General features: G+C 52.2%; 1 protein-coding gene across 3 annotated transcripts; it reads left to right on the forward strand.

Annotated features, from left to right (window-relative positions):
* Positions 1-1125: 1125 nt before the first annotated feature.
* On the forward strand, positions 1126-11183 carry BATF (basic leucine zipper ATF-like transcription factor). 3 transcript variants are annotated; one of them, XM_052696078.1, is made up of 5 exons: positions 1135-1180; positions 1429-1590; positions 5608-5906; positions 7630-7734; positions 10571-11183. In XM_052696078.1, the coding sequence occupies exons 3-5, from the start codon at positions 5841-5843 to the stop codon at positions 10778-10780; spliced, it is 381 nt and encodes a 126-aa protein (XP_052552038.1). In that variant the 5' UTR covers positions 1135-1180; positions 1429-1590; positions 5608-5840; the 3' UTR covers positions 10781-11183. The 3 variants fall into 3 exon arrangements, with proteins under 3 accessions (XP_052552037.1, XP_052552038.1, XP_052552039.1); XM_052696077.1 differs by having other exon boundaries at positions 1126-1590; XM_052696079.1 differs by lacking the exons at positions 1135-1180; positions 1429-1590 and adding an exon at positions 1602-2496.
* Positions 11184-12785: the final 1602 nt, after the last annotated feature.

Genomic DNA, 12785 nt, shown 5'->3' on the forward strand with positions numbered 1-12785 from the left:
GGTGTCCCAGTGGACAACAGGTTGGCCGTGAATCAGCAGTGTGCCCTTGTGGCCAAGAAAGCCAATGGTATCTCATGGTGCACTAAAAAGAGCGTGGCCAGCTGGTCAAGGGAGGTGATCCACCTCCTCTACTCTGCCCTGATGAGGCCACATTTAGACTACTGTGTCCAGTTCTGGGCTCCCTAGTAGAAAAAAGACAGGGATCTTCTAGAAAGAGTCCCATGGAGGACCAGAGAGATGATAAAGGGCCTGGAGCATCTCCCATATGAAGAAAGGCTGAGAGATCTGGGTCTGTTTGGCCTAGAGAAGAAGAGACTGAGAGGGGATTGGATCTAAAGCGTGGGAGGCAACGGGGTGAGGCCAGATTCATTTCAGTGCTGTGCTGATTGGACAAGGAGCAATAGCATAAAACCAGAACATAGGAAGCTCCATACAAACATGTGGAAGAATTTCTTTACAGTAAGGGTGACGGAGGACTGGAACAGGTTGCCCAAAGAAGCTGTGGAGTGTCCTATGGAGATACTCAAGACTCATATAGATGCCTATCTGTGTGACCTGTCGTAAGGAACCTGCTTTGGCAGGGGATTGGCCTCAATGATCTCTAGAGGTCCCTTCTGGCTCCTGCAATTCTGAGAGTCTCAGTACCACACCAGGTTTTGTAATCTGCTGGCCTGGAGAGGCATGTGAGCACACACCTAAGTGCTGTGCTTGCTCATGAGCTGCTAAGCCCTGTGGCTGATCCCTTCAGCAACCTGATGTGAACACATTACTTGTGCCCCAAGACTGAAGCTCTGGGGTGTGCTGGAGGCCAGACCATGCTGAGCTCTGCTGGGGCACCCTGTCCTAGAGAGCAAACATGTGGAGATTAGTTTCTATGGTTTGCTTCTTGCGATGCATAGACAGGGACACGCAGAAAGCACACCAAAGACATTCAAAAAAGTTCATAGTAGTGGCAAAGACAGGTACAGAAGAGCTCTACACTGGCAGAAATGGCTTCACCTGGGCAACCTAACTTCAGCAGTCTCATACATGTGATTACTTCTGCTTTTTGCCCTAGATGACCACATCTTCATCAGCCAGGCTGGACCACTGCTGGAGTGGACTGAGAGCTGGCCTACTGGGCTGCTGGGCAGATCTTTTGTGCCTTCTGAGAGAGCTGAATCTGCCCCAAAGTGACCTGGTGAGCTGCATAAGTGAGTCTTTCTTAGAGCAGCCATGTGTTCCTGATTTGCCAGGTCTGCTTTGTGGAAGATCTAAAAGGTTGCAGCTGCAGCCACCGACATCAGGAACTTGGGTCTGGTTAAGTGAATTACTACATTGAGCCGGAAACACTGGAAAATTAATTTTTAGTTGGCTGAAATGTCCAAAATTAATGAGTACTTATGAGCGAAATCCCTCTTTATCTGTCATTTTGCAATTGTAAAACAGGAGTATTTCTACCCCTTCGTGTGGAAAAGTGGATGAGGAAACAGCTTCATTAACAGTCCTCGAGTACTCACCTGGGGATGCTGAAGAGATTAGCACTAGGAAGAGGCTGTGAAGAAATGAAAAAGCAGGACATCAAAGTGGATTCAGACTACTGGGATAAAGGTAAGGCAGCAATGCCAGGGAAGGAACCTTTGTGAGTACTGCAAGTATAAAGGCCAGCCCAGAACAGTACATTGCACATGATGCAAATGCAGTGTGCTTAAGGGAGCTAATTCTGAGTTTTCTGTACTTTTGAGTGCTTGATTTTACAGCACTTGTCATTTATAACTCATTTGGGATGTATGCATCTCCTGTAGATGATGAGGTTGTGTTCGTTGTGGACTGAAAGTGCTTGTGGGATGGATGATTGGTATGACTCAGGTGGGATAAACTCAACAGGACGGAGCCCTGCTCTCCTGCTCCCCTTTAATTCAATACAGTGATATAATCCTTAGGATAGAGGCAGGCTGTCCTGCCAGCTGGGGAAGCTGCCCTGGCGCAGACAGGATTAGCCTGTGCTGCTGGGTTGCTGTGCTGCAGAAACTTACCAGGTAGTGCGAGGCCTTCATTCACCACCACCACCACCACTCATCAGCACTGAATCCCACACAAGAGTCTTTGAACTCGAATGGGGAATATATGCAAATTGTTGTGATTGTATTGTGAGAAGGTGTTTGCATAAAATGTTACGTGTGGAGCAGAAGCAACCCCCACGGTTTACAGAAGGCTGAAGTTGATAACTTCCCTACGCTGGCTTTTTAAATAGCACTATTCACTGAGTGCTCATGCAAAGAAGATGAGTGAGAGGGATGCGGTAGGTTTATGGGGAAGCTGCAGCAGTCTTTTCTCCTGAGAAAGCAGTGTGCATGGGCAGGTGTGGGGGCTGGCTGCAGTTAAAGCCTGGCAGATGCACAATGTGCTCTCTTAGTAATTATTATGTAAATAAGTCACCTTATTTAAACTGTGGGAGCATCTCTCTCCAGCCTGTCCTACAGAAGCAGAATGAAACCCAGACCACTTCTGACAAAGGTTTGTTCCACACCACTTCGTGTGAAGGGGACAGCGTTGCCTTTCTAACTTTGACCTCTTTTCAAACTCTGACCTGAATCTCTCTCACTGCCATTGAAGCCTGGCGCCGGCTGCACAGAAAACAGCTGACCACTCTTTCCATTACAGCATATCAAAGACAGCTCCTTCCTCCCCCGCCCTCCATTGGTCCCCAGGAGTTCTCTTTTCTAGGCGGAGTGGACCCATCATCTTCGCTCCTTCCTCTTCACACAGGAGTTTGGTGTGTTCACCCCATGGGTTATTTTCTTCTGGGCTTTTTCACCCCTTGGGAGGGGCAGCCTTCACCTCCCTCAACCCACCTGCTGCCTGCCCGCTTGCACAGCTCCGCACTGCTGCCAACGCTTTGCTTTCAGATGGCTCTGTAACCCCCAGACTTTTCCCTGCTGTTCTGCTGCCTAGCTGGTTATTCCCCACTTCTTCTCTATACACTTTGCGTTGCTTTACATTTGCATTTGTTCTTGCTGAGTTGCACCTTGTTGCTGTCAGACCATTTCTCTGTAGCTGAGGTCATGCAAACCCCCAGCCTCCAGTCCCTGCCACCTCTCTGCCCTCAGATTGCCTGCACGCTTCAGGTAAAGGACTGCCCTCAGCAGGGACCGATGCAGAACCAGATGGCTTCATCCTTTCCCTATGCTCCTCTGAGAAATATCTCTGCTCTGTAGGTCTGCTGGCATGGCAGTGACCTAACACTTGTTGCAAGCTCATCCTGCGCTGCTGATAATGATTTTGCAGCTGCTGTGATTAAGGTCAAGACACTTAAATGATCCCAGAGAGAAAGTCAGGGGATGCTATTCACAGTGTGCGTTTAAGTCACCAACATGAAGCATGGGGGTCAGGAGGCTGGCTCCTATGTAGGCTGCCAGCTGGGATTTCGCTATCAGCCCTGGGCTGCTAGGAACAGCCCAGCTAAGGTGTAGCTCCAGACTTTTCTTTCGAGGATCAAATGAGTTTCCATAGAGATGATTGCCCAACTTGTGCCTGCTTTCCCAGCTTCCAGAACTGCATCCTGCCAACTACTTGTCCCTGGCTGAATTGCTTCTCAGCTGCTGGGCTTGCTGGCTGCCAAAGGAGGGCATTTGGCTTGTTTGCCCAAGGATGAGGCAAGTGAGGAAGGAGTTCTCTGTATCTTGCCTTCGGCAATGGCAGCTTGTAGAGCCTTTGAGGAAGGCTCGAAGGAACTTCTGATGTGGTGGATGGGAGCCCAGATAATCCATGAGACGTGCTTGATGCCAGAGGAGTGTGGGTTTCCTCCGGACAACGGGAATTCAACAGTGTGCTTCCTGCAAAAGAAGCACTGTGTGGGGCTGTAGCATTCAGAGGAAGTGTAGTGAGGCAGTGAGTGAAGTGATGGTTCAATGGTTTGTCTGCCAGCAGCAGCTTGGCAGCCCTGAATCTGCCCTTCTTCTCATCATTGCCCTGTGAGTGCCCTGTTCCTGGGGCTCTGAGGAGCTCTGTATGCTGGGTAGAGGCAGCACAGGGAGCAGGTTCTTGCTAAGCAAGCAAACTTTGTGCTCACAGGTAGGAACTGTGCACCTCCACTTGGAGAGAAGGCTGAGGGAAGGCCTCATGGCAGCCTGCAGCTCCTTGCAGGGAGTAGAGGGGCAGAGCTGAGCACTACTCTTTGGTGACAGTGACAGGGCCTGAGGGAACAGCATGGAGCTGTATCAGAGGAGGGGCAGGTGAGGGGGTTAAGAAAAGCCCTCCCTCCTTCACCAGAGGGAGGTGGGCATGGAACAGGTTGCCCAGGGCAGCGGGCACGGCCCCGAGCTGCTGGAGCTCAAGGGGCATTTGCCCTGCTGCAAGAACCCGCTCACCATGCCTGGCATAGGGCACTCATGTGGGTTTGGGGCTGTGAAAGCACAGGCTGCTGGGGCTAGGGTACAGTGCTGCACTGTGCTGGGCTTTGATATTCCTGTGCAGAAAGCAGAAGGAATTGAAACACCGGTAAGCGGGAACTGCGAACCGCTGCTTTCCACAGCAGTGCGTTACTGTGCTGTGGGTGGCTCGTGCTTCACTCACTATCTGCCCTTCACAGCACGCGTGTGCACCCAGTCGCTCTGAGGATGTGCACTTCTGTCTGTGATGGACAACCTGCTGGCACCTGGCCCCGCTCACCCTTCTGGCTCCAGTGCTGCAAGATGATTGGGAAGGGAATGGTCTTGCTTCTCTCCCTGCTCCCACATCATCATCTGCAGAGCTGCAAGCGGGACAAATTGAAGCACAGCAGCTGTGGTGCCATGCCCAAAGCAGAGTGCTCTCAGAGGGCAAATAGCAAGGAAACAAGCCCAGCATGCTGTGATATCCACATGATATTCACATCTTCTGATGCTGGCTATGGTGAGAGAGGGCAAGAAGGAAAAAGGCAGGGAGCCAGGACCAATGCACAACAGCTGCATGTACCCAAGATGGACAAGCTCGTACTGTGGCATGGAGTGACAATCAGGTCTCAGCTCTAGCTGCTGGGTCTATAGGACCTTCCCACTCACTCCAACAACTCCAAATGTTCTTCCATCTCAGCTCTTTGTTTTCATCTGAGCCTGGCTCATCCCACACACACAAGCCATGGTATCAGCAGCATCTACGTATGCTGGCTGAGGATGCAGGTCTCCCCTGACACTTGCGCAGGCAGGACAGGCGAGTGGGCTGCGGGGTTGAGGGAGGCTGCCTTGGAACTTCCCAGCAGGGTTGGGGTGACGGAGGTCACCAGCTCTGGACTGCCTCCTGCCCTCATAAGACCATGGGTGTGCAGCTCCTCCTGCCCTGGAGTTTCTGGGGCTCCCAACACCACCTCCTCCACGCTGCCCTCCTTTGAGGGTCCTGGTTTCGCAGCCAGGGCTGGGGCTTTTCTTCCCTTTACATCTCTGCTGTTTGTCTCGGAGAAAACCCATCTTGCTGTTTTTCTAGTGCTTGAAGGTGTTTTTCGGGGTTTTTTCAGGCTATTTTGAAGCTCATTTTTCCCAGATGTGCTTTTTTTTTTTTTTTTTTTTTTTTTTTCTTCTTCTTCTTCTTCTGTAACTTTTCTTCTTCGTCTTAAAGTTTCCGGCCACGTGACTTTCAGCTTACATCCCCTAGGTTCTGAGAAACCACAGGAGGCTGAGACCTAAAGGAAGGTGCAGAGCTCAGAGCGGGGAGGCAGAGGAAGCAGCAGAGCACAGGGCAGGAGGACAGCGTGCCTCCAGGCTGGGGAGTGCTAGAACCCAGCGAGCACTCCAGGGTAGAGGAGAATCAAGGGAGAAAGAGGGAAGCCAGGCACACCACAGTTTCAAAGGAAGCCAAGGAGGTCCTGGGAACCAGACACAGGAGCCATGCCCCACAGCTCCGACAGCAGCGACTCCAGCATCTCCAGCCAGTCCCCTCCTCCTAGCAAGCAGGTAAATGGGGACCCTGCCCTGCCTCTCCCCAGCTCTCCTTCAGGTTGGCAGGAGGCTCTGAACAGCCATAAGGAAGCCTGGCATCCCTTGCTGTTGCCTGCATGACATGTCGTGGTGGGGCTTTCTAGGAACTGCTGTGGAGAGTGTGGGATGTGAGGCTGAGCTGGGAGCAGTGCCCACTGAAAGGGGTGTAGGGGAGAGGAAGGCCCAAAGAGCTGGGGCTGTACTGAGGACAAGGGGGGGCACCATGGCATGTTGGGCCCCCTGCTATCTGCCATGTAGGAGGCTGCATGCAGAGTCCAGTGTCACTGAGAGGATGCTCAGGGGAACCTGCCTGCTTCCCACTGCCTTGCAGAGCAGTCATGGTCCGGGGAAACCCTGCTGCTTTGGGTCTGCTCTTCTTATTAATCCTCAGAAGGTTTTCATCTCAGTGATGCTAGGCTGAGGGAATTTTTGTTACTGCACAGAGTGCCTTAACGGTAGGTCTTTGGCTGGCAGAAACTAACGCAAGCCCAAGTTATTTCTATCTCCTTCATTATAGCTATCATTTGCCACCCACCTGGTGCTGACAGCACCAGCATATACCTGAGACTTTGCCCAGAAATCTCCAGGATGACTAGAGCTGGTGATTTCAGGCTTGCAACCAGGGATGGGGAGGCATCCTGCGGGAGAAGAGGATGAAGCACAGAGACTGCCAGGGGACTGGGCTTGGTGCAGTACTTGGGATCTACCACGTATGAAGTTGGTAGGGTAACAAAGGCAAGGATAAAACGGTTAAGTTCAAAGAAGAGAAAAGATCTTGGGCGGGGTGGAGGGGGGAGAGGATGTGGACAGACTGATGGGCTGGGAAGATAACTTTTGTGGCTGAGTTTCATAGTCCTGTGAGGGAGCAGTGGTGCGAATGTTAGAGAGTCCACAAAAGAGGCAGCACCATATGAAAACAGATGAAAGAATCTGTATGACAGTTTTAACTGTCAGAAGGCAGCCAGCAGGACCAGATCTGAGCAGAGAAGGGCTGCTGCATGAAGCTTTTGACCTGGCACCACAGGATTGAGCTTCCCTCTGCCAAGGGCTCAGAAGCACCTTGGGCAGCACTGTGGATTGTTGCTGCCAAGGGACTGCAGAAAGGCACAAACACGGGGATGGGAGAGCTGGAGTGAAGGAGATTTGGGGATAAGGCTAAAAGTCAGAGTCTGCCTAGTTAAGTATGCAGTGTCACAGTGAGCTGCACCATGCTATAAGGGTCTGCAACAATCCAAAACTGACAGAGAAGGGTGATGGGGAGAGGGTTTGGGACCTACAGGGATGGAAGGAGGAAAGCACAGGATGCATCTCTAGAAAGACAATTTAGCCAAGGAGCTGGAATAACTGCAGTGCCATATCTTTCCAGAGAGGTGAAGGGAAAGGTTTCCTGAGCAAGGAGCTCAAATTCTCTCTTCTGGAGAGGTCCTTGCCCATGTTCATCAAGTCATATCCTTGGCTGGTGTCTTGGCAAAGCAGTCATCCCCCAGTTGTGCCAGGATGGTTAGGGGATCAGATCTGCCTTTCCTGGCATCTGAGATGTCAAAAGCATCACATGACCCTGAGGCAGAACTTTGGATGCGTTTCATAGCCTGTGCTTCAAGGCTGTTATCTGCTGTTGTCGCCTTTCCCATCTCCAGCCCAGCAGAAGCAGGGTGAAGGAGGGTTGCTGCAGTCATTTCCATGCCTCGTGTTTCCCTAGGACTCTTCTGATGACATGAGGAAAGTCCAGAGGAGGGAGAAGAACCGCATTGCTGCCCAGAAGAGCCGCCTGCGACAGACCCAGAAAGCAGATACGCTGCACTTGGTGAGCACATCCAGCCTTCTCCATTCCCTGCATGGAGGGCTCGCAGTGGCAGAATAGGAGTGGAGGTACTTGATTGAGCCAGGACAGGAACAGTGGAGCCAAGGCAGGGTGTTGGAGGCAGTGCTAATGGCATGGGCAGCTTTCCTTTACTGAGATGCCCAGGGGCACTCCTCCTTCAGCAGGTCCAGAGTGAAATCCTCTGGTTCATCTACCAAATGTTACAGGTTTCCTCTCTAGGCTCAATCAAGATGACTCATTCTGTGTCACTGGTACCATGTCTGCCTTTCCCATGGGGTCATTGCTGCCAGGATTCATGTCTGGCAGGTCCTGTTGTTCCTATGCATCAGAAAGGGTGATGGCCACTGAAGCCTGTAGTTTAACATGCAGCTCAATATCAAGACTTTATCTCTCAGTTTGGCATGACCAATTTCCTCCCATAACTTCTTCTGAATGCTTCAGGCAGAGGCTCTTCCAAAGCACAGCTTCATTAGGGTTGCACAGGAAAGCATGGGTTCACTAGGCTCCCAGGTTCGTGCTTCAAGTTGTTACTTGTTTGGTGATGCAACAAGCACAGAAGCAAGCCTTTTTGAAATGCTGCGCAATGCAGGTGAAAACTATTAATCATTTTCCAATATTTCAAAACATCCCTATGGCAGAGGATGCATCCCTTCTTATATCCAAACACCATACAGTACCTGGAGGCATTTCCTCCTGCACAGCATGGATTTTCCCTGCTTTGGTTTCACCCCTGTTGTTCCATTCTACCCTGTGGCACCACACGCACTCTGCAGCTCCTCCCAGTGTGGTGAATCAGGAAGGTACATTTCAGGAGGGATGGCCATTTCTTGCTGTGTGCATTTGGCCAGGAGCATCTGAGCAGTGTTGGAACACAGGGGCAAGCACACTTGCATTTTGCACTGATAAATGCAGTCCTCTGTGTTTTGGGCTGCTGGTGAGCAGGATGCAGTGCATGTGGCCTGCAGCATGAGGAGCCATCCCTGAAGTATGCTGTCCCTTTGAAGTGCGATAGTCAAGTTCACGTTCAGAAAAACATCCTTTGACTTAGAAGTCTTCATATTTCCCCAAATCTTCATTTTTTGAAAGAATTGAGGTGTAGTTCCTGAGCCTTACCTCTCACATTTTTACCTCAGTCCGTGCTTGTAGCTGATTTTACAACAGAGATCTCACTCTTTCCTATGTGGCGGATGATAATGGTAGAAGTGACATGGCTCCAGGCTGTCTGCATTCATTAGTTCTGCCAGCAGCAACGGCTCTGGGAGCTGCATGTTCAAGGGGTGGAGACAGACACTTCTTTGGGCCTGGTGCTCTGTCCTAGGCAATCCTAGAGATGGATAGGGGCTCTCATCTTCCCTCAGGAAAATCCTGACTTGCACCAGGAATTGGGCTGCTCTTAGGGCAGACAACAGACAACTTTCTTAGCAGATAAATGTTCAAATGGCATCAGTAACGGAGACTCATTTCCCTCCCATGAGCTGGGATCTGGGACTGCTGCAGAAGCACGTGGAGGCAAATAGAGAGTGGATGGTGAATTTTTGCTAAGGCTTTTCCAGTTCATCCCTAATTCTCTCTGTCTCTGGTGGGCTCTGCATGAGGAATGGTGCCTCTACACAGTTCTGCCCAGAAAAGTTGGGGTTGAGGTGCTTTCAAGGAGCCAGCAGCTCCATCCGTCCCCAGGCATCCCAGCTTGTGTTGAGGGGAATGGGTCACAGTGAGGTTGGAGCTCCTGGCCACAAGGTGATTTCTGTCAGCTCACAGCCTGACGTCAGTGACAAAACATTTTGAGAGATGATGCCCATTTTTAGTGCTGTAAGTGCTGGGTGCATTTACACTGCTGTGGAAAGCAGGCACCTCCAGCAGTCAGTGCAGTGGCGGAGGTCCGACGGGTTCACTTCTCCGGGATCTGGTGCAGCTCTCCTAGGTCCCATGTTGGCTGAATTCCCAGAGTGCTCCCCGCTTCCTTCTGTCTTGCTGCATGGCCACCAGTACCCGGGATGCCCCACTTGGAGCTGCCCACCTCTCACTAGCAAAGAGTGTGCTTTGCTCCGGATCGCTGAGGCAAGGCTGTGCATAGCCCCTTTGTTGTTATTCTCATTAATATCGGTAATAATTCATCTCTGAGGCTCGGGTTTCTCTTTTCTTCTGACTCAAGCGTCTCTCCCCTCCTCCCCGCCGTGCCGCTGGTTTCCCCGGCTGCTAGCAGGAAGCAGTGAGTCTTTTCTTTCCAGGGCAATGACAGGTTTCCTGTGGCAGGTGGTTTTCTGGTTAAAGACGGCGGTTATTCGGCGCACCCTCCCCCCGGCCGCACGGCCCGGGAAGCGGCCAGCAGCGTGCATGTGCGTGAGAGGGAGCGAGAAAGCCTGGGCGGGCGCACTTCTCGTAAGCCCGGGCCGCCAGCATCGCACCCTCACCCAGCCTGCTGCAGGGGGGTGTTGCCCTGCTGCCGCTCGGTGCTGAATTTGCCGGAAACGTGTTGTTCTGGAAAGTGCTGGGCTGAGAGGTGCGAGCACCAGACCCCAGCTGTGCTCCTGGAGAGCACCGGCCGGGAGGGGCTGGGAGGTGACACTGAGGGACACAGTTTAGTGGGCACGGCGGGAGTGGTTTGAGGGTTGGACTGGCTGATCTTACTGGTCTTTTCCAACTTGTATGATTCTATGATCAGAAGGGGTCCCAGGGCGTGATGCTGCAGCATGCTGTAATGCAGGGCAGCTCCTACAGCCCCACTTGTAAACGCGCCGCTCTCCCCTGCCCCCACCTCCCCCCAGCGTCCCCATTCACACCTGCAGCTGAGGAAGCCCCCGTGGTTTTGTCTCCCCAGGAGAGTGAAGACCTGGAGAGGCAGAATGCAGCCCTGCGCCGGGAGATTAAGCAGTTGACAGAGGAGATGAAGCACTTCACCTCGGTGCTGAGCTCCCACGAACCGCTCTGCTCCATCCTGGCATCGCCCCCACCCCCACCCCCGGAGGTGCTTTACGCTGCGCATTCCTTCCACCAGCCCCACATCAGTTCCCCACGCTTCCAGCACTGAGCCCGCTTGGGTTGGCCAAGAACCAATTTGTGGGGCTCACTTTTCCATCTGGAGAGGGGCGAACGGACAGACACCCCTTCTCAAAGTGCGTACTCTGAGTGACTTTGTCCAAGACTTCTTCCCTGTGCAGAAATGGCAGAGCCACCAGCAGGCATCTTCAGGCGGTTTCCAGCTTGGATCCTGGAAAGAGGAGAATTCAGCATCAGCTGTTCCCTGGTTCTTGCCTGGGGACATCACAGGCTGCCCTTGTACTAGTGGCTGGCTGCAGCGTGCAGCATCAGGAGCTCCAGGCACAGGAATGAGAGCAGGGGTGGAGGGGAAGGTTGGGGGACACAGAGTACCAGGGTGAAACTGGTTTATTTTTGTAAAATAAAGAATGAAAATGCTTCATGCTTTGTTTTTTTGAGATAGGGTCAGCCATCAGCCACTCTGAAGGTCCTGCATGACGCAGGGAAGCTGGAGTGGCGGTGGGGGAAAACTCATGTCATTCACCTCATTGCTAGAGCAATGCTCTGTGGAGGCAGGTTCTGGGAGGAGATGGGCTGTTCCCTCTAGGGCTGGACTCGGCTAATGCATTGGGCATGCTCTGCAGAGCAGTATGGTCCTGTTGGGGATGCTGAGTGGAGGCATCAGTGGTGGTACAGGCGGACTCTGCACCCCAGGATCCCCAGCCTGGCTATCAGCACAAGCACAGGGCTGAAGTCCACTGCTAGTGCAGGTCCTGATGCTAATGCTGGCTCACAACTGTTGCCCTCCCTGAGAAACACTAGCTGCTGTTTTTTCAGCATAGGGTGTCACAAGCAGTGTTGCTGATGTAGGCTTCACGTCATCCCTTTAGACTATGGCCAGAGCTGCTGCTCCCTGCGCAAGCCTTGCCTGGAGCTACCCAGGCTACGTTTCACAGGGATTTGGCCCTTTAGACTGACCATGCAGCAACAACTTGAGCTCTTCAAGAGCTCAGGTTTGCAAGGCTCAGTTTCTGCTCCTCCAGCATCTGTAGGTTTGACCCTAGGCTTTTCACTTGCTGTTTCTTAGGGCTCTGATGCCCTTCTGCTCACTGGGTTATGCTGGGTCGGAGGATGGAGAATGCAACAGCCTTGGCAAAGTTTGCACTGACTTACAGCAGTATCACCACCAATAACGAGAAAGCACCATCTGTCCCAGCCTGATGCATGTGCGCCATACAGCTATAAGGGCAACATTTTTGTTGCAGAGGTGTCAAGGCCTGAGATCTTGCAGACTGGGTGGGGTTCTGCGAGATGCCCACAGCATTGCTAGACTGCTGGTAACGTCTCCGATGTATTACTGCGACTCAGAATGAAAATAAGTGGTAAGTACTGAGACTGGGAGACGGGTATGCAACAACATCCTCTCAGGAACATAAACAGTAGTCCTGGCAGCACCAGCCAGGGTGCCCCACCTCCACAGGGCTGCACACTGGGCGCCCTTCAAGCAGTGCTGCACTCACCCAGCATTGGCCCAACACCAGACATGGATGCTATAGGAAGCATCTCCCAATTTGACTTGTCTTTGCCCCAGTCCCGCCCTCAAAAACCTGATCATAAAAGATGCTTTTCATGTTTGAGTGGGTTCTGACCTCTCCATTGCTTCTGGTTATTTTTGGGTGTCTAAGATGCTGTCTTTTGTTATGAAAAATGGTTCCCTGAGAGACAGATATCCAACCCAAACAGCCTGGGTGTGAGCAGGGTGCTGCTGCTCCTGGTGCAGAGGCAGACACGGGATCGGCTGGGCCTGGTTCTACCTGGCCAACCTGTGGCCATATCACAATGCCCTTCTGCTGCAGGATGCAAGCCTTTGCTGAAGAGCTCTTCCAAATCAGCAACGAGGGCTCCCAGAAGCAGTGAAACTCTTTGAGTGGAGGAATTCCAGGCGAAAAGGTTACTCTTCCTTGCAAGCAAAGAATGAGGAAATGCTGCGTTTGTGCTGGCCTCTGCTGGGCAAAGGCTGAGCTCTGCTGGCTCCAAAACCTTTCTGATCAGCTCTG

This window comes from Tympanuchus pallidicinctus, unplaced genomic scaffold (assembly GCF_026119805.1).
Source record: "Tympanuchus pallidicinctus isolate F22 unplaced genomic scaffold, pur_lepc_1.0 scaffold3, whole genome shotgun sequence".
Taxonomy (NCBI): Eukaryota; Metazoa; Chordata; class Aves; order Galliformes; family Phasianidae; genus Tympanuchus; species Tympanuchus pallidicinctus.